Source organism: Schistocerca piceifrons, chromosome 1, assembly GCF_021461385.2.
Source record: "Schistocerca piceifrons isolate TAMUIC-IGC-003096 chromosome 1, iqSchPice1.1, whole genome shotgun sequence".
In the NCBI taxonomy this organism is placed as follows: domain Eukaryota; kingdom Metazoa; phylum Arthropoda; class Insecta; order Orthoptera; family Acrididae; genus Schistocerca; species Schistocerca piceifrons.
The window spans coordinates 185357995-185380460 of NC_060138.1; the positions used below are offsets into that span (position 1 = coordinate 185357995).

General features: G+C 41.7%; 1 protein-coding gene across 7 annotated transcripts in view; it reads left to right on the top strand.

Annotated features, from left to right (window-relative positions):
* LOC124785359 (tyrosyl-DNA phosphodiesterase 2-like) overlaps positions 1-22466 on the top strand; it is a 170404-nt gene that overhangs the window by 103515 nt on the left and 44423 nt on the right. For all 7 annotated transcript variants that reach the window (XM_047254176.1, XM_047254180.1, XM_047254179.1 and 4 more), the window contains one exon: positions 20392-20562. In XM_047254176.1, coding sequence (XP_047110132.1) covers positions 20392-20562 — 171 coding nt within the window. The remainder of the gene's footprint in view (positions 1-20391; positions 20563-22466) is intronic.

A 22466-nucleotide genomic window follows, 5' to 3' on the forward strand; every position in this document is an offset into this window, starting at 1 on the left:
AAGTTGAAATACAATTTTCCCCATAGATATCATATCAATGGAGCTGAAAGTCTATCACTTTTATGCCATGTGAGTATGCTTTAATACAGTTAAGAAAAGATACTCATTCTAACAAGTTATGTGCCCTCAACACATTGTATTTAAAGAATTTTTATTAATTAAACCCCTTTTTTTTAAAAAACCTGCTGCCACCTGATAAGCTTATTATTACTTGTGTTATTTACATTATGGATTATTTTCTTTATTGTGGTGACAAGTGTGAGTTTTCTCTTTCTTTTTTTGTCAGTTGTTCTTCTTATTGATTAGTACTTTTCCCCATAAGGTTTCTGTACCATTATTCTTTTCCTGACTTGTTTCCTCATTTCCACTCCACACCAGTTCCCCCACCCCCTCCCCCTCATCCAGGGGCTGACAACTCATCGGTGAGTATGTGCTTGGCTAACATGGCATGGGGCCACCATTTTTGCAACATTACTTTCTTTCTGTGCTGCTTGCTTATACTTCCACTATCTCTTTCCCTCTGTGCCTCTATCGGATGGTTTTCTTGGTGCAGACCTTGCTTGGAGTGCAAATCATTCAGGGAAGGTTGTCCAAGGTGGTGTGTGCTCCACATTTGTGCCTTTCCATCTGTGCACCCTTCCATTTAATACGGTAATACAACCAAAACCAAGCATGGTAACTATCCAGTTTGTGTGTGTGTGTGTGTGTGTGTGTGTGTGTGTGTGTGTGTGTGGGCGGGGATCAAGTACCTGCACGGTTGGTAGTGCTCTGACCACGTCAGAATCCCACTGTTGGTGCCTGAGCTGAAAACTCCTTATGTATGCAAAGGAATATGTGCCTGTTGTTACTGGGGCAGTGCGACTCAGAGCAATAGTTTACAGGTCAGGTAGCCTTTGCTGAGGCTGAGTGGTGCCCATGGCGAGAGCCCCTGTTCAGAGTGGGCGGCAGCATAGTGGATCAGCCGCAAATTAAGTGGATGAAGTGATCTCCTGCTGGTGGCCATAAGGCTCCAACAGTGCATATGAAAGTACAGTCCTCTTTCAGTGCAGAGAGATATGACCCTAAAATGTCCCTTGCTATGCTGTGGAAATAACATAAGGTTAAGTGGCAAGCAAAGCAATACTCCCTGTAATACTTGGTTTGTACAGTGGCTGATGGTGATTTCTTATTGGCCACAAAGCCTGTGTTGTGAGTGGAGAACTGGAAAGACAAGTTTGTGGAAGTGGCAGCCATCTCTAAAATAAAGAGTGGATCAACTTTGATCAAAACAGCATCCCGTGCCCAGTTACGGGCACTGCTTGCTTGTAATGAGCTGGGTGACTTACTGGTGACTGTCATTCCCCTTGAAAGTCCAAACTCAATTCCGGGCATCATTTTCCACAGAGACCTACTCTTATGGCCTGATAATGAGCTAAGTGCCTACTTGACATGATGATACCTTCACCTTGGCGTTTTGAGGGCGATTCATTGTCTGAAAAGGTCAAGGTGATGGTATACCGATGCAGTGTGAAACTGTGTGTTCCCCTTTCCCAAAGAGATGCAACCCAATTGCTTGAAATGTGGCCACTTGTCTTCGTGTGTCAATGCTTGCCCTATCTGTAGAGATTATTGACGAGCGCTGCTTGTGAATGCTCCCTGTGCACCTCCCTGTGTCTGTGTTAAATGTGAAAAACACCACTCTCCATGTCCACCAGGCTGTACTGTTTTCCAGATAGAAAAGAAAATTTAAGAATACAAGACTGGACATAATCAGTTACCAAGAGGCCAAGAAGTAGTAGGAGCGGTTGCACTCAGCATGTCAAATAATGTCATACGCTATAGCTACGACAATGTCACCCCCTTTGGCGACTGTACTCCCGACCATGACACCTTCTACAGTGGGCCCTCAGGACCACTTAACCATGCTGCTTTTTCCATACCTACTTTGGGACTGGTGGCTTCCCATCTGCCAGGAACATTGGTCTTTACCTCCCAGCGGGAGACAAATGACTTTCCTCCAGTTTCTTTCCCCAGGGAGGGGTCGCTCGGAACACTTTCCTTCAAGGTTTGTGCTGTTCTGCAACCAGATGCCAGCCGGTGCTGAAGGAGCCACAAGCTGCTGGTTGCAGGGCTTCGCGATCAACATCTTTACCTGAAACTGATTCAGAGAAGCCCTTGCAGTAATAGAAATTATCTAAGGGGAGTAAAGACAAGAAAAAGTCCCCAAGAAGAAGGACATTCCAATGGCCCCCATGCATCAGATCCTGCCTGCTCCACTTCTGTGGCTGAGACAGAGATCGTGGTGAACCCAGAAACCCCAGTTTGTACCACACAACAGAACCCAGAGCATATGTATATTTTTCAAAAACAGACATAATGTCTTATGGGATAACAGCAATCAGTGATTTTATAATGTTACTTTAAATCCGTCTTGATCGCAAATTTTTTTTATTATTCATATGACCGGTTTCGGTTCATTCAGAACCATCTTCAGATCTGATATTTAAGTTACAGGAGTAACCCGTCCAATTCAGCAACTTTCACATGTGACGTAGCATGTGAAAGTTGCTGAATTGGACGGGTTACTCCTGTAACTTAAATATCAGATCTGAAGATGGTTCTGAATGAACCGAAACCAGTCATATGAATAATAAAAAAATTTGCAATCAAGACGGATTTAAAGTAACATCATATGTATATTGATGACATAACCCCTCAGCCAGGGGCAACAGGTGGCTCTGTTGCATAACCTACCCCCTTGGTCTTTTCATGGCCTCACTGTTCATCAACAACATTATTCTCCAGTGAAATTGTAGCAGTTTTTTCTACCACCTGGCTGAGCTATGACATTATTTCAGCAGTTCATGTGCTTTCTGCATTGTCATTCAGGAGACTTGAGTTCCAGAAATATAGATCCCCAGCCCTTCGTGGGTAGTGGGGATATTATAAGAATCGTATTGCCAATGATAGGGTGTCAGGCGGAGTTTGGACATATGTTCTAGACACACCGTATAACTGAACTTGTGCTTCTTAATACACCTTTGGGGGCTGTGGCTGTTCTGGTAAGGGTATTTTAGGATATTACCTTCTGCAGTGTTTACCTCCCTTCAAATTGTGAATTATCTCAGAATGTACTGTTTGCATTCTGTTTTCAGCTCCACCCCACCTATCCTAATTTTGGGTGATTTCAATGCCCATAACCCTTAGTCGGATGGAACCATGGTCACTGACTGCGATAAAGACCTCAAAAATTTGCTGGCGCAACTTGACCTTTGCCTGTTGAATAATGGTACCCCCCACACACTTTAGTGTGGCGTACAGAACCTTCTCGGCTGTTGACCTTTCCATTTTCCACCCTTGTCTTCTCCCATCCATCCACTGGAGAGTCCACAATGACTTGTGTGGTAGTGACCACTTCCCGATTTTCCTTTCCCTCCCTCAGTGTCATTCATCTTGACACCTGCCTGGATGGGCTTTCAACAGTGCTGCTTGGGATGCTTTCACCTCTGCTGCATGGAATTATCGATGAGACAGTCCAGAATACAATCGTAGCCTTCCTTTCGGCAGCCGATTTAGCGATCCCCTGTTCCTTGGGCACCCCTATGGAAGACAGTACCTTGATGGTCCTAGGAAATTGCAGATGCCATTCAAGATCATAGTTGGGCTCTCTAACGCCCTAAGTGGCACCCATCAATGGATCATATCATTGCTTTTAAGCGGCTCCTTGCCTGGGTCTACCACCTAAGGAAAAGATGGGAGCAAGAGTGCTGGGAATGGTACTTTCAACCATTGGACCACGTACATCTCCTTCGCAGGGTTGGGCTGGTATCAGATGTCTGTGGATACCACACACTTGCATGTACCTGGTATTCCCTGAATGGCACTGTCTACACTGCTGCAGATGCCGCCACCAAATATTTTGCTCTGTATTATACTCAAGCCTTTTCTTTCTGGTATTGTAATTACAGTTTGTTTGCAAAGAGATTAGTGAGGCCTCCCTAATCCTGAATCACCAGAAGTCAATAGGAGTCGATCGACTTCTGTCCACTCAAGTTTCGCCGTTTGGCTGTTGCCAACATCAGCAATCTGATACAGAAGGTTGCATATGTAGCCATTGTGAAGTGACTGTTGTCCTGCGTTGAGTTCTGTAGTAAAATAATACATCTTTTGACGAGTGATGATGAAGGAGTTACTGACTCATCATGGACAACACCAAACGCTCCTTCTACTTGTCGGAGGAGGACGAGGGGTTGCTCATTACAAAATCGGGCAGGCAAAATAGTTAATAATGTTACCGAATGTTGGAAGCAGGAATAAAGAGTTCCTCCATCCTCTCTCTTAGCTGACAAGATTTACAGTGATATAAACAGGGTCAAGTTTCAGATCTGTATAAAGAATTTTTAGATTTTGCAAAGAGAATTCTGGGAAATCGCCAGAAACTCGTGGCAAAAAATAAGTAAATTTCAGCAAATTTTTCTATTAAACAGTGCTTTGAAACTGACTTATGTTTTGTCTGAATTACTTTAAAGTAGCCATTCCGTTTTGTGTGTGAAAATAGTTTTTGCCATCCAGTAGGTTACTCAGTATGGAAGAACAAAATAGATTTTTCAGAGACCCTCATGCAGCCTAATTGTTCAGGTACTAGACTGTGCCAAAGGCAGTTGGCACAACTCATGTCACGTCAGGATATTACATCGTAATAGAAATGCATCTTGGAAAATAGAAAACAGATTCATCGGTATGAAAATCCCTATTTTATTGTACACATATTGAGCGGCCAATGAAAAAAGAGGATTTTCATACAGCTGAATTGGTTTTCTATTTTCCAAGATGCAATTCATAGCTGTAGTTGCCATGACTATATATGTTTTTGCAATAGAAATGACTGCCATTATTATTTTTATTCAGTTACTTGTGGCTGCATGCTGTGATACCTGGGACCATAACCTACCCTACCACAGAAGTGGTTTCAAATTGTCTATCTCTCCTTGCTACTTGTAATTACACATTCTGCTTAAATTGACTTTTACTTTCTGATTTTGTATTACTTTCACTTAGGTCAGGTTCTAAGATGTAATGGGGGGAAAATCCAATGGATAATTTTAACAGGTGTGTCGTGAGACAAACAATCGAAGACTTATTGCTACTTGGTGCAGGAGATTGCTCTCAGTCTACAGAAACTTCTACCAAATTTGAGGAAAAAATCGACTGGACTTGTGTTGTTATATCTCTGCAAAATATTTTGTTGTCTGTGGGATTCACATGGAGAAAATGTGCAGAATAAGGGATCCTTACTGCTAGAGCATGGCGACATTGGTGGTCGCATTTCATTGTAGAAATGAAACATATTTGGAAACCAACCACAGTAATATGATGGTAAATGTGGGCATAAAGATCATGATGTCAGAGTTATGGGGTGGGGAACCTCCTCTAAAAGACTTATTGGAGGTGATGATTTGAAGAAGCGATTTTTTTCAGGGAAGCTCAACTAAAATTCTATGTTAAATCCATAAAAGGTGTTACTGTAGTCAAATGAACTCTGGAAACTTTGAAAGATGGTTTGCAAATATATTTTTTGCAAATCTTCCTCCAAACTTGGTCACTGTGATGGACAACACTTCATACCATAACGAAAAGGTGGAAAAAATACCTACAAAATATGATACCAAGGAAGGATATTGGAATGGTTGCAAAAGAGGTATGTTGCCTGTAATAAGAGCATGAGGAAGCAGGCTCTGTTTACATTAATTCAAGCACATAGACCAGCTAAAAAACATGATCGACAAAATGGCAAAAGAGGAAAGCCATTTGTCCACTTGCCGCCCTATAAATATGATCTCAGTGCGGTTTTGTAGGGGGCAAGGGTTTAGGGACTCTAGATATTGAGCATCAGTGACAGGGGGAGCAAAGGTCATTATTTTGTCAGGGATGGCAGGAAGGAAGCAACACTTTGTGGGTGGTGAAATGGGCTCTTTCCTTGGCTCGATGGGTGAGGTCTGAGTGAAACATTGGTGGTTCCACTAACAGTTATTTATAGAGATATAAGACCCTTCAAACAAACAGACTAATACATTGTGTTTTAACTTGCTCAATTCCTTGTAGAGGTGGAGTCGTAGCTTGCAGATTCTAGTGACAGCGGATGCGACGACGTCTCGTGTTGCAGCGGCGCTCTGGCAGGTTATTCTTCCATTCAGTACAGTGCCTGTGACTTACTGCAGTGATGGCTTAGTCTTCTCCTTGTGGATTCACTCGTTGCGTTATTAACAACTGGCTACAGCAGAAGGTGGAGCTGTCCGTCCCGGAATCGAACCAGCGACTCTCAGGTGCGGCATCTTCTGGCGGAGTTCAGCAGTCTCTGAGTTCACAGGTGACCCATTTGGTGAGGCCGTAGTCCCTCACTAGCCACCTGGGTAGTTACCACACAAACATTTTTCTGGTAACATCTGGTATGGCATCTTCTGCCTTGACCTATTGGTGCAGTACCGACATCGTCTTCTGTCGAGCAGTGTAGCGGCTAAGTCGTTGTAGCGAAGTATGATGATCATTGACTAACCATTGGTCCGTCTGTCCACATGATGTTTCTTCAAGTCTTCTTTCTCCCCTTGAAGGACCACTCCAAAGGACCACCTCATACCCATTTATCGGAGGTATTTATACAGTGTTTTTGCCAATATCGCAAAGTTTCTGGGGTGGCGACTGACCTTCGGTCGTTGTCCTATGCTTCTTATGTTGGGCAGAAACATGGTCAATGTCCGCACACCCTGTCATCTCCTCCGCATTGTCAGATATGTCGTGCACGTTAGTTCAGTACACTTACAGTTTATGGAGCATTGACTACTGATGTACAGACGGCACTGGTAGTTGTTCTCCTTGGTAGCGTTGCCTGTCAGCTTGGTCTTTGATCTGTTGAAGTGCTGACTGCTGCTGCGCAAAGTCTGCTGGTCATCGGCCTTCTCACATTGGGCAGAAACATGACCATTGTCACACATGTGCCAGCTTTCCTTGTTAGATTGCTGCCACTTCCAAATATTGTTGCTTAACATGTCAAAGTCTCTAAAAGTTCAATTAATGTCTAATAAGTCATTCTGCTGTGAACAACCATAAATAACATGTAATTATTATACATATTTATTATACACCCTTCAGTATGGGCAGAAGTAAAAATAGTTGTTTAGAGCACAAAACATTTCAGGGGACTTGTCCAAAGACAATCTGTTTAAGATTGAAAGGAGTCCTTTCTGTCAGAAACTGCTGATGACTGGGAAGAACACTGCAGGAAGGTCCAGCAATTGGAAGAAGATTACTGGAGATGTGACGCTCTCATTGAAATAGCAGTATTAGACAAAATCATTATCAATACTGGTACTGCAGTAGCAACAGTAACACATTAGGCACAGATGGAGAACTTAATGAGACTGAGTCATTTATAAGTATATACATTAGCTATGTGAATAAATGTTTAAAATTTAACACATTCTGTTTTTATTGCTGTATTGTAAATTTTACTATTGTTTCTTTTTAATTTCGAGTTGTCTGTGAGAATTAATACAGAATTAGTAGCCACAAGTTCCATCATTCAGCAAGAAACTACCAATTTACATTTCACAAATCCTGTAAACTTTTACTACGCCCCATCTCAATTTTTCCTTTCGTACACATACCATACATAGGAGTTGACAGCCATTGTGCCAGTGGCTAATCAGGGGTACTGTCACCCAAATTGAGATTGTGTTGCCACCACTGTTTGACGTTAGCATGGCTTTTTACCTCTGCACTATCCCTCAGCCCATAGCAGCCTGTGTGCTGTGAGTCAATAGGCAGAGCTTGCTTACTCCAGTCCTCGCACTCATCTGATTTGCTCTTCTTTGTGTGAAAAAACTGTGTGTACATCATTGCTCCTTTTGAATTTGCAGTAGATTATTTACATCTGACTTCATGATGGAATAACTGTCTATATCTCTGTAAATTGCCATGAATTACCTAGATCTTTTGTTGAGCAAAGACCATATGAATCATTGGCGTACATGGTGATGAAAAGGTTCTTATTCTGCAGTGCTTGGAACCTTATTTACACCTCTTATAAACAGAAATTGTTCCAATATTGAGCCCTATAGTAGACAGAATTTAATGATTCTCATTCTGGACTGTTTCCTGTCTATCTAATTTTCATACAAAATTTCAGTGCATTGTTGCTTTTTTGTCAAATATGAGTCTAGTGACATCATAAGATCAGCACTGACAATATCATTTGCAAATTTGGACAGAAAGTATATGGTATACCCTCCCGAAGGCTTTGAAAAAGTATACAAAAACTCCTGCTACTAGCTTATGTGCATCAGTTTTTGTGTGATGCCTTACATATAAATTGTACTGCTGCTGACACTGTGCTACGCCTTCTGAAACCACGTTTGAAATCCCTTCCCTTTTCCGTACTGCTATAATCTGTCTAGTGGGCTTGGCTCTTTTGTGAGCTCATGCATGGTTCACATGGGGTTCCGAGCTATTGTGGCTCTTTCTTCCTTCCCGGGCTACTTTTCCTTCCCAGTGTCCCTCACTCCCTCTCCTCGCCCCTCCCACTCTGCCTCCTCTTCCTCCGTCTCTGGCACAGTGGTTAGCACTCTGGACTTGCTTTCAAGAGGAGGACGGTTCAAACCCACATTCGGCCATCCTTATTAAGTTTTTTGTGATTTCCCTAAATCGCTTCAGGCAAATGCCAGGTTGGTTCCTTTGAAAAAGCACTGCCGACTTCCTTCCCCATCCTTCCCTAATATGATCGGACCAATGCCTTCACTTTTCAGTCTTGTATTCTGCTCTCCATGTGTGTTAATTGTCAGAACCATCACTTTCCAAGGTATCTGGATTGTTCGGTTTATAAGAAGGAAGAGAAGATACGGGAGTGTAAGTCCATTGATTGTTTGTCATTCACTGAGGCTGATCAGAAATGTGATGGTCTTCAACCTGCGTGTATGACATCTAACTTTACCTCTGTTACGTCCTCCCCCCCCGCCCCCATGCCTCTTCTTTATCCCTATCCCACCCCCTCTCTTCTCCCCCTCCCCTGTGGTTTGTGGTTCCCATGCCCACCTTCCTGGCTGCTGCTCCCCCTACCCTGTTACAGAAGTGTCCCACTTGCTTAGTGTCTGCTGCTAGCAGGCCCTTTCCCAGGCCCCTCCCCCTGGTGGCTCCCAGATTGGAGGCCTGCTTAAACAAGTCGCCTGTGGGATCCTTAGTCTGTATGTCCAATGGTCGTGCACACTCTCTCTGTTACACATCTCGCTCAAACCTGATATCCGTTTGGGCCCTGCTGTCCTCAACTTACGAAAAAGGAAGAGAATCATAAGTCACAGGACAAGGCCCGTCCTGTGCTCTCAGAGCTACCGACTCCCCCTTTGCGACTGGTGTCTCATCTCTTATCTGTGGATGTTGCCCTGTCTTTGTTGGTGACAGTTGGTGCCCAAGCAGTGTGACTAGTTTCAGCCTGTTTGCCTCCCACTTGGATCACCATTCCATGTGTATTGAAAAGAATTGTAACAGATACTACCGCCACCTTCTGGATCCCCACTCCATGCTTATTCAATGGATTGTTATGGGTACTACTGTCAGCTTCTAGAGTTGCAATCCCTTATTTCCTTTTATTCTTCGTAGTCTCTGTGCTTTCTGTTAAAGCCTGGTTGGCCCTTTGGGTGTTTCCGGTGGCATTTGCGCCTTGGTCCATACAGACATTAGTATGTGGATAACCCCTTTATGCCACATTGGAAGCAGTTGCCATCTTGAGAGCCACTTGGCCTCTGCGGTCACGTTTTGCAATATCTCCCTCGGCCCCTCACCCTCTCCCTCTCCCCCCAAGCGAGGTGTCGCAGTGATTAGCACACTAGACTCGCATTCAGGAGGTTGATGGTTCAAACCCACATATGGCCATCCGGATTTAGGTTTTCTGTGATTTCCCTAAATTGCTTCAGGCAAATGCTGGGATGATTCCTTTGAAAGGGTACATCCGACTTACTTCCTTAATCTGATGGGACCGACGACCTCTTAGGTCTCCATGAATCCATGAGGATGGTGTTCCACATGATTCTATATTAAGTGTCCTTTTCCCTGTAGGTATTAATGAACTCGTAGCCTCCATTGGACCAGTAGTCACCCCTGCTCTATACGTAGATGATTCTGTTCTCTGGGCTAGTTCCCAATCAGTGGCATCTGTGTAGCACCAGTCCCAGGGTGCCATCCGACATGCTTCTACATGGACTCACTCACATGGTTTTCAGTTCTCTTAAATGGCAGGTGGTCCATTTCTGTCACTGTACTATGGTCCGTCCTGATCCAAAGCTCTACATTGTCTCTCAATGCCTGACTGGTCCCCTAGTTTTGTTTCTTGGGTCTTCTTTATGACAAAAGGCATACTTGATACCTAAATCCGCCTTCTGAAGACTGACTCTTTACCTAAGCTCAATGCCCTTCGCTCCCTTTACCACACCTCTTTAGGAACAGATCATTCAACTCTTCTCTGCCTTTATCGGGCCTTAATTCTGTCGCAACTGGACTAAGATTGCCAAGTTTATGGCTCAACTGCTCCTCTAGGTCCAGTCCACCATTGTGGTATCTGTTTGGCCAACAGAGACTTTTACATTAGTCCCGTCTATAGTTTCTGGTTGACACTGGGACCTCCCCCTTTTGGTTTGGCGGTCCCAGCTGTTGGTTTCCTGTGCAATTGCTATCCACTTTTTTCCTGTGCACCAGTTCTACTCTTTTCACAGCTCCAGGATATCCCATGCCCACTGTTCGCCCGCTGCCCGTCCTTGTGTGGGTTTACCAGTTGGTCTCTGCTTGCCTTCTCTTCGCTGTGGTTTCCAACCTCCCTCTTTCTGGTGTTCCCCATGGTCTCTCCTGAACACCCCCTCCCCCTTCCTTGTGCGCGCTCTTATGGGAGTTTCGGCATGCTTTTCTTACACTGATGGTTCGAAATCCACCAATCACGTATTCTGTTGCCACAGAACTCCATCTCTTGCCACATGTGAGGTGTTTACTGCAGAACTTATGACCATTTACTGGACCATTTACTTCATTGAATGGTCCTCCCCCACCCTAGTTTTGTTACATATGGACAGGACGAGTGGCCTTTAGGCTATTGCCTGGTGTTTTTCCTCCCACCTCTTGGTCTCTACCATCCATGACCTTCTTGCAGGTCTTGTCCTTGCTGCTTGTTCAGTCAATTTCTTTTGGGTTTCCAGCCATGTGGGTATTCCGGTGGGGAAGGGCGGGGGCGGGGTAACCATCAAAGCTTGCATAAGTATAACCTTCTTTTATATGTGTGTTATCCTCCCACTTCTTGGTGAGTAGTTTTTTTATCTGTCCAATTACATTATGTTGCCATAAATGGAATATTTTCATTGTTATAAAGTAAAAACTTATCGTTTTTGTCTTTTGACAATGTATCTTCAAACAGTTCATTCACACATGAATTTCCTGTTTGACAGCACTATAGTCTTTATTTGTAATATTTTAGCACTACATCTAAAAGTGTTTGATTGCCATGTATTCTCCCAGTATGGTTAGATACAGACGGTTGATAAGGGAAATCTTGTACCTATTTTACTAATATTTACGAAGGTTGCATTTTGGAAACATTCATATATTTTGCATTACTGCGTTTGCTCCTTCGAATTTAGTATTCACACGCCAACACTAGTAGATCATTAAAATGTGAAACAGAAAATACAATAAGGTTTGTGGTCCTAATCTCCTGCAGCCTTCTTTTTAAGAATACCAGAAAACTTGCAGTGCCGTTCTCTCTCTCTCTCTCTCTCTCTCTCTCTCTCTCTCTCTCTCTCTCTCTCTCTCTCTGTTTCTCTTTCAGCATGATTCAATCCTGCCAGAAACATGGAAAAGCCACTTTGAACATAGCTTCAGAAGTTTTTCACTGTTTGCTGGCTTAAATGTGCTAATAATTTTATACTGTTTGCAGATTAGTAGTGATGCGTCACCCATAACAGCATGCATATAAATAAACGTAATAAATGTTAACTGTTTATCCATAGTAAGGAAAATTTTGGCAGAATGTAAAAAAGTTAAGGGTAAAGGAGACCCAGTAGCAGAAGCAATGTCTCATAGATGGGCACACACTTTCTTCTATTCTGTATATGCCTGTCAACGACTCAATGCCTTTTCCATTCAGTGAACGGTGTCCTTTATTCCTAAATTATTTACCTGTTAATTTTGTGCATGGATTGCACACCCCGTAGTCCCCCCGCTCCCAATTCTTTAGAAAATCAAACTCCCATGTAGAAAACACTTTCAGTGTTTGGTTGATGTAAAAATGAGTTAATGTGTTAAATATTTTGTGTTCATCATGTAAAACCATTATAGTTCAGAAACTAACTCCCTAATTTTGTTGGCTTTATTAGTTTTGGATTGTTCATCCATGTTGTTGTTTGTTGTTGTGGTCTTCAGTCCAGAGACTGGTTTGATGCAGCTCTCCATGCTACTCTATCCTGCACAAGCTTCATCATCTCCCAGTACCTACTGCAACCTACATCCTTCTGAATCTGTTTACTGTACTCATCTCTTGGTCTCCCTCTACGATTTTTACCCTCCACGCTGCCCTCCAATACTAAATTGGTGATCCCTTGATGCCTCAGAACATGTCCTACCAACCGATCCCTTCTTCTAGTCAAGGTGTCCCACAAATTTCTCTTCTCCCAATTCTATTCAATACTTCCTCATTAGCTATGTGATCTACCCATCTAATCTCCAGCATTCTTCTGTAGCACCACATTTAAAAAGCTTCTCTTCTCTTCTTGTCCAAACTATTTATCGTCCACATTTCACTTCCATATATGGCTACACTCCATACAAACACTTTCAGAAAGGACTTCCTGACTCATAAACCTATACTTGATGTTAACAAATTTCTCTTCAGAAACGCTTTCCTTGCCATTGCCAGTATACATTTTATATCCTCTCTACTTCGGCCATCATCAGTTATTTTGCTCCCCAAATAGCAAAACTCATTTACTACTTTTAGTGTCTCATTTCCTAATCTAATTCCCTCAGCATCACCCAATTTAAATCGACTACATTCCATTATCCTCATTCTGCTTTTGTTTATGTTCATCTTTCCTCCTTTCAAGACACTGTCCATTCCGTTCAACTGCTCTTCCAGGTCCTTTGCTGTTTCTGACAGAATTACAATACCATCAGGAAACCTCAAAGTTTTTATTTCTTCTCCCTGGATATTAATACCTGCTCCGAATTTTTCTTTTGTTTCCCTTACTGCTTGTTCAATATACAGATTGACTAACATTGGAGAGAGGCTAAAACCCTGTCTCACTCCCTTCCCAACCACTGCTTCCCTTTCACGCCCCTCGACTTTTATAACTGCCATTCGGTTTCTGTACAAATTGTAAATAGCCTTTTGCTCCCTGTATTCTACCCCTGCCAGCTTTAGAATTTGAAAGAGAGTATACCAGTCAACATTGTCAAAAGCTTTCTCTAAGTCTACAAATGCTAGAAACGTAGGTTTGCCTTTCCTTAATCTATTTTCTAAGATACCGTATTTACTCGAATCTAAGCCGCACTTTTTTTCCGGTTTTTGCAATCCAAAAAACCGCCTGCGGCTTAGAATCGAGTGCAAAGTAAGCGGAAGTTCTGAAATATGTTGGTAGGTGCCGCCACAACTAACTTCTGCCATCGAATATATGTAGCGCTACACAGGCATTTTTTACAGGCACAAAGATAAATACTGGCACCAAAACCTCTGCGTCAGTAAATAAATTAAAAAAAAAAAGTGGAAGACGAGCTTTTTTTCTCCGCCCCGAATTTCGACCACTGCATTTTCATACATTATCCAACGAAGTAAATACAAATTCCGTATTGTTCATCTTCGAATGTAGCCGCTTTTCAATGTACTACGAAAATCCGACTGGCAAGACCGTTTGCGATGTTTGTCAGTATGGCCAATTCTACGTTCTGATTTTATTTCTACCTGTGAGAAGAGATGGTTGCTAATGGGAACTTTTGTGAATTCTGAATCACATGCAGTATTCTCTTCACCATAAGAATAATATGAATATAAACATTTTGCCATGTATTCTTTCGTGTTTGCTGCTATCTCATTTAAATCCTGTCTGCCTAATAAACTACGAAACTAGAGTGAGACAACACAAACGTGGAAGTATATACATATGTCATGTTCATATTCGTATTATTCTTATGCCTAATAGTGATATAGTCAGAAATGAAGCACGGCAATTGACTAGATTTTTAAATCTAAGATGGCTCTAATTTCTGTGCAGATAATAATGTACTAAAGAGGCGTCTGCAAAGATTTTCAAACGGAGAAAATTTTTCGCTAAACTCTCGTTCAGAACATCTGTCATACGCAGTTTATTATTTGGTTCTTGTTGATCATTATCAAAGAAAGCAGCAGTGTAAATAACAACAAATAGCAGTCTCTTGCCATCTTTTTTTTTATTGTAAGCGGCGGTTGTTGTTGTTGTGGTCTTCAGTCCTGAGACTGGTTTGATGCAGCTCTCCATGCTACTCTATCCTGTGCAAGCCTCTTCATCTCCCAGTACCTACTGCAACCTACATCCTTCTGAATCTGCTTAGTGTATTCATCTCTTGGTCTCCCTCTACGATTTTTACCCTCCACGCTGCCCTCCAATACTAAATTGGTGATCCCTTGATGCCTCAGAACATGTCCTACCAACCGATCCCTTCTTCTGGTCAAGTTGTGCCACAAACTTCTCTTCTCCCCAATCCTATTCAATACTTCCTCATTAGTTATGTGATCTACCCATCTAATCTTCAGCATTCTTCTGTAGCAACACATTTCGAAAGCTTCTATTCTCTTCTTGTCCAAACTATTTATCGTCCATGTTTCACTTCCATACATGGCTACACTCCATACGAATACTTTCAGAAATGACTTCCTGACACTTAAATCAATACTGGATGTTAACAAATTTCTCTTCTTCAGAAACGCTTTCCTTGCCATTGCCAGCCTACATTTTATATCCTCCCTACTTCGACCATCATCAGTTATTTTGCTCCCCAAATAGCAAAACTCCTTTACTACTTTAAGTGCCTCATTTCCTAATCTAATTCCCTCAGCATCACCCGACTTAATTAGACTACATTCCATTATCATTGTTTTGCTTTTGTTGATGTTCATCTTATATCCTCCTTTCAAGACACTGTCCATTCCATTCAACTGCTCTTCCAAGTCCTTTGCTGTCTCTGACAGAATTACAATGTCATCGGCGAACCTCAAAGTTTTTACTTCTTCTCCATGAATTTTAATACCTGCTCCGAATTTTTCTTTTGTTTCCTTTACTGCTTGCTCGATATACAGATTGAACAACATCGGGGAGAGGCTACAACCCTGTCTTACTCCCTTCCCAACCACTGCTTCCCTTTCATGTCCCTCGACTCTTATAACTGCCATCTGGTTTCTGTACAAATTGTAAATAGCCTTTCGCTCCCTGTATTTTACCCCTGCCACCTTTAGAATTTGAAAGAGAGTATTCCAGTCAACATTGTCAAAAGCTTTCTCTAAGTCTACAAATGCTAGAAACGTAGGTTTGCCTTTCCTTAATCTTTCTTCTAAGATAAGTCGTAAGGTCAGTATAGCCTCACGTGTTCCAGTGTTTCTACGGAATCCAAACTGATCTTCCCCGAGGTTGGCTTCTACTAGTTTTTCCATTCGTCTGTAAAGAATTCGTGTTAGTATTTTGCAGCTGTGACTTATTATGCTGATAGTTCGGTAATTTTCACATCTGTCAACACCTGCTTTCTTTGGGATTGGAATTATTATATTCTTCTTGAAGTCTGAGGGTATTTCGCCTGTTTCATACATCTTGCTCACCAGATGGTAGAGTTTATTCAGGACTGGCTCTCCCAAGGCCGTCAGTAGTTCCAATGGAATATTGTCTACTCCGGGGGCCTTGTTTCGACTCAGGTCTTTCAGTGCCCTGTCAAACTCTTCACGCAGTATCATATCTCCCATTTCATCTTCATCTACATCCTCTTCCATTTCCATAATATTGTCCTCAAGTACATCGCCCTTGTATAGACCTTCTATATACTCCTTCCACCTTTCTGCTTTCCCTTCTTTGCTTAGAACTGGGTTTCCATCTGTGCTCTTGATATTCATACAAGTCGTTCTCTTATCTCCAAAGGTCTCTTTAATTTTCCTGTAGGCGGTATCTATCTTACCCCTAGTGAGATAGGCCTCTACATCCTTACATTTGTCCTCTAGCCATCCCTGCTTAGCCATTTTGCACTTCCTGTCGATCTCATTTTTGAGACGTTTGTATTCCTTTTTGCCTGTTTCACTTACTGCATTTTTATATTTTCTCCTTTCATCAATTAAATTCAATATTTCTTCTGTTACCCAAGGATTTCTACTAGCCCTCGTCTTTTTACCTACTTGATCCTCTGCTGCCTTCACTACTTCATCCCTCAAAGCTACCCATTCTTCTTCTACTGTATTTATTTCCCCCATTCCTGTCAATTGCTCCCTTATGCTCTTCCTGAATCTCTGTACAACCTCTGGTTCTTTTAGTTTATCCAGGTCCCATCTCCTTAAATTCCCACCTTTTTGCAGTTTCTTCAGTTTTAATCTACAGGTCATAACCAATAGATTGTGGTCAGAGTCCACATCTGCCCCTGGAAATGTCTTACAATTTAAAACCTGGTTCCTAAATCTCTGTCTTACCATTATATAATCTATCTGATACCTTTTAGTATCTCCAGGGTTCTTCCATGTATACAACCTTCTTTCATGATTCTTAAACCAAGTGTTAGTTATGATTATGTTGTGCTCTGTGCAAAATTCGACCAGGCGGCTTCCTCTTTCATTTCTGTCCCCCAATCCATATTCACCTACTATGTTTCCTTCTCTCCCTTTTCCTACACTTGAATTCCAGTCACCCATGACTATTAAATTTTCGTCTCCCTTCACAATCTGAATAAAAGCAAACCATGCCGCGAGCGGCGACAGGTCGTGAACATTAATTATCGGAATGCGACAAACAATGCATGACACAGTACAGTAATGCATTTTCAGCTTACATTCATTCGACCATTGTAATGGACCAACTTTGTTTCGATTTGGAGGTGCGGCCTAAAACTTTTCTCTCCCCTTGAATTTCGAGTCTCAAATTTCAGCTGCGGCTTAGATTCGGGAAATTATTTTTTCCTTTATTTCGAGTCTCATTTTTCGGGTGCGGCTTAGATTCGAGTGCGGCTTAGATACGAGTAAATACGGTAAGTCGTAGGGTCAGTATTGCCTCCCGTGTTCCAACATTTCTACGGAATCCAAACTGATCTCCCCCGCGGTCGGCTTCTACCAGTTTTTCCATTCGTCTGTAAAGAATTCGTATTAGTATTTTGCAGCCGTGGCTTATTAAACTGATAGTTCGGTAATTTTCACATCTGTCAACACGTTTTCTTTGGGATTGGAATTATTATATTCTTCTTGAAGTCCGATGGTGTTTCACCTGTCTCGTGCACCTTGCTCACCAGATAGTAGAATTTTGTCAGGACTGGCTCTCCCAAGGCTGTCAGTAGGTCTAATGGAATGTTGTCTACTCCCGGGGCCTTGTTTCGACTCAGGTCTTTCAGTGCTCTGTCAAACTCTTCACACAGTATCATATCTCCCATTTCATCTTCATCTACATCCTCTTCCATTTCCATAATATTGTCCTCAAGAACATCGCCCTTGTATAGACCCTCTATATACTCCTTCCACCTTTCTGCTTTCCTTTCTTTGCTTAGAATTGGGTTTCCATCTGAGCTCTTGATATTCATGCAAGTGGTTCATCCATAGACTAATGGAATAAGTTTAGAAAAGGTTTGAAATTACATTAAAGTCAGGAAGTTACAAAGTGTTCATTCTCAAATACTTGATTAATATTGTGTGGGTAATTTATGCACCATTACCTCAAGACATATACTTAGTGCCTAACTTTAAGACTTGCCTTATTGTGTTAAACCTTTAATGTAATATTAAATCTCTTAATGAGTGGATTATCATACCATTTTAAGTTTGATCAATAATGTGTGAAGTACTGAAAATCAATTTTTTGTTGCCCCTGGAAGCCTTGAGATAGGCAACGTGCAACTGGGATGATGTACTGATTTAGCAATGCAGTAATACGCACTGAGATGACAAAAGTCATGGGATAATGATATGCACGTATACAAATGGCAGTTGTATCCCATATGCAAGATATAAAAGGGCAGTGCATTGAAGGAGCTGCCATTTGCACTTGGCTGATTCATGTGAAAAGATTTTTTATGTGATTATGGTTGACAATGGGAATTAGCAGTCTTTGACTGTGGAATGGTAGCTGGAGCTAGATTCAGGGGACAATCCATTTTGGAAATCATTAGGGAATTCAATATTCAGAGATCCAGTGTCAAGAGAGTGCCAAGAATGCCAAGTTTCAGCCATTACCTTTCACTATGGACGATGCAGTGGCCGACAGCCTTCACTTTACGACCTAGGGCAGTGGTGTTTGTGTATAATTGTCATTTCTAACAGACAAGCAGCACCGTATGAAACGACCTCAGGAATCAATGTGGGAAGTATGATGAATGTATTCGTCAGGACAGTGTGGTGGAATTGGGCTTTCATGGGCTATGGCAGCGAATGACTGATGCGAATGCATTTGCTAACAGCGCATCATCGCCTGCATCTCCTCTCCTGGGCTTGTGACTGTATAGGTTGGACCCTAGATGACTGGAAACCCTTCTTTCACTCTAGATAAAGAACTTCTTTTCCCAAGGAGAAGCTGTAACTAGTGCCCATGGTGGACCAGGAACTACTTCATGGCTCATTTCATCTTAAGCACAGCACATGGAGATGAAGCACTGCATTCATCATCTGCTGTGTCAGCGCTAATGTGCATAAACTGAACTAAACTTCATCTGAACAGGCCTTCAAAGCTGCAATGGCACTGACTGACTGCCCTGTCATCCTCCGCAGACAGGCATCACTGGATGCAGATATGGAATGGCATGTAGTCAGCACACTGCTCTCCCTTCTGTTGTCACCTTCTTGACTGGAGCTACTACTTCTCAGAAGTAGCTCCTCAATGTGCCTCACAAGGACTGAGTGTACCCCACTTGCCAACGGCGCTCGGAAGACCGGATGGTCACCCATCCAAGTGCCAGACAACACCGATAGTGCTCTCCTTCGATGATCTTAATAGGAACCGGTGTTACCGCTGCTACTGTGTATGGTATTGGTTTATTAATATGATTGTTTATGGAAGGACTCTTGAGCACTAACAGACCAAAGACTTTTGGTCTGAAAGATCAAATGCTATCAGATTTCAGCCTGAAATATTCAGCATTACTGGCCAGGGGACCAAACAACGTTTTTCGTTATTTCCTTCTGAAGTCAGAAAAGATTGAACACAGAAAAACTGATTTCGTTCCGATCCACATTGCCTTTTGTATAATGTACTAGCAGTTGGTTCGTTGTGAATGAAGATAATTTATTGCTGAATACTGAGATTTGCACCTGGGCTGTTGATCCTTGTGGATGGGGAATTCTCAAATAAACAAAAAGTGTTGAATGTACTCCAAGAAAGTTTTGATATATCAATAATTTTCATCAGTGATGAGAAAACAGTGTCTTGTCACTTTTCACTGTCACTTGTAAGTCCAATATTAAGAAAACATTGGCTCCTTACTCTTGTCAGTGCAGTACTTTTCACTTCCATATTTTAATTTATAACATAATATCAGCTAATCAATTGCAGAAAAAGTATTTCATGTATTATTGCACACAACTAGTCCTACAACTCTACTTCAATGGGACACTGGGACGAGGTATTCTCCAGGGAGTACGAATTGTTTGCAGCCTGTTTGTGCCGATAGCTGTAATTGAACTGGCATTCGTTTTAGAAATAGTTTGTATTCATTAAACACACACACACACACACACACACACACACACACACACACACACACACACACACACACACAGAGAGAGAGAGAGAGAGAGAGAGAGAGAGAGAGAGAGAGAGAGAGAGAGATGTTAAAGAACTGAGGAACTGGGGAGATAGGTAACTAGAAAACTGGCTTGCAGCTGACTGCCAGTTGGTTCTGTACAATATCAGGTTTACAGTTTCTGTATCATAAGTTTAATCTGTCCCTGTACGGGGAAATGAGGGGTCAAGATAAATTTGTCAGAAAGGAAATGCTTAAGTTATTGTGTACTGTCTGTCTCTTATAAATTTAGAAATTTGTAGAGGAGTTGTTAAAATGTTTGACTATAACATTGGCATCTTGTAGACACAATGTTTCAGTGTAAATCAACTAATATTCCATAACTTGTATCTATGCATTCTCAGTATCATTATGTACAGTCTACTAACATATGTTCCATAATTTCTGTAGGCTCATATTGGACCCTTAAATTTATTGCTCATTAACACTCACTTGGAGAGCACTGCAGACCATGTAGCTGAAAGAATAAATCAGTTGAAGAGGATATTTCAGGAAATGTTGACGTGTCCTGAAGAAAAGGTTGTTATTTGTGGTGGAGATTTGAATTTGAGGGAAAAGGATGTAAGTATACATATTTATCTGTTTCACTCATTATTTTTAAATTCAATGATTCACTCTACTCTTTGTCTTAATTCTTTGTGAATGACAAATACTTTTGAATGTAGAGGTGGCTACTGACAAATTTTACTGTGTGTTTACACAAGATTGCAAGACAACACACATGTTAAAAGAAAAAAATTCACATAGATGGTATGACATATCCAGTGCAGTTAGTAAGGAGTGCTTAAAAGGAAGCTCAGAACCTCTTACCTACCCACTTAATTGCAACATTAGAGGAAACATTTCTCCAGTTGTTCTAAATATGAGAGTTGTGAAACCAGTGTATAGAGAAGTAAGGAAGCCCAATATCGTTAACTCCCAGCTTTAGCAAGATACTACAGGGTGTACACCTTTGCTTCCGCTGTTTTTTTTGCCAACATTTGAGGCTTTAATGAAACAAATTGGTTACACATGTATCATTCAAAGTATTTTCTGTCGTTGGTCACTACTTTCTCCAATCTTTCGGGCAGTGTACGAATCCCGCGCCAAAAAAATTGTTCATATTTTGAAGAAGTCCATGAATCGATCCAATTTGTGACTTCTTCATGAGATCGAAAGTGTTGGTCAGCCAGGCCATGCGCCATTGATCTAAATGGATGATAGTCAGAGGGAGCAATGTCTGGAGAATACGGCGGGTGGGGTAAGACTCCCATTTTAATGTTTCCAAGTACATTTTGACCTCTTTTGCAACATGGGGTCAAGCGTTGTCGTGCTGCAAAATCACTTTATCGTACCCCTCGCTGTATTGCAGCTGTTTGTCTTTTAATGCTCTGCTCAGATGCATTAATTTCTTTCGATACCGAGCACCTGTGATTGTTTCACTTGATTTTAACACCTCATAGTACACGACGCCGAGCTGGTCCCACCAAATGCAGAGCATGATCTTGGAGCCGTTAATATTTGGCTTGGCCGTCAATGTGGAAGCATGGCCAGGATATCCCCATGATTTTTGTGTTTAGGGTTATCGTAGTGAACCCATTTTTCATCCCCGGTCACAGTGCAATGCAGAAATCCCTTCTGTTTTTTCCTCTGAAGCAACTGTTCACAAACACACAAATGCCGTTCATCTTCTCTTGGATTCAGCTTGCACAGGACCCAAGTTCCTTCTTTCTGAATCATGCCAATAACCTTGAGATGTTTTGAAATGGCCTGCTGTGTCACTCGCACTAATCGTGCCAATTCTTCTTGAGTTTGACATGAGTCTTCAGTCAGCAATGTCTCCAATTCTGCATCTTCGAAAACATTTTCTCTTCCACCACTATGCCGGTCTATGAAGTTAAAAATTATCATTCTTGAAGCTGACAAAAGCATTCGACACGGTAAACCGTAGCTAACTTCTCAAAAAACTGAAGTCTCCCATATATTAAGCTATGCAGATGACACCTCAGTTCTAATCTATGATAGGTAATATAAGGAGCTGTATCATTTGCTATTAGTGATGTAATAGCAGTAACAATTTTCAGTGATCAGGACCCAGGACCTCAAGGTGAATGTCACCAAATTTAAATTACTGGTTTTTAAAACAAGCAGTTCTCACCTCAACAATGTAAATGATGTACAGTATTGGCCCAATAATAGGCCACCGCTGCATATAATCCACGCCCCTAACTTAAGAGGATGAGATAAAACAAATGTTTTGCGCAAAATAAGCCACATACTGATCGATAGGAGAAAAATAGCTTGAAATCTACTTGTAGTATCATGTAAAATGCAGTTATGTACCACAAACATTTGTGCTAACAAATGATACAAGAAGTTGACACCAAACACACTGGTACCCTATTTTGTGTTATTCGCTCTCATCACTATCAGTTGTATTATTCACTCCATCCCTCTCACTACCATCAATTTCTTAATTCCCTTCC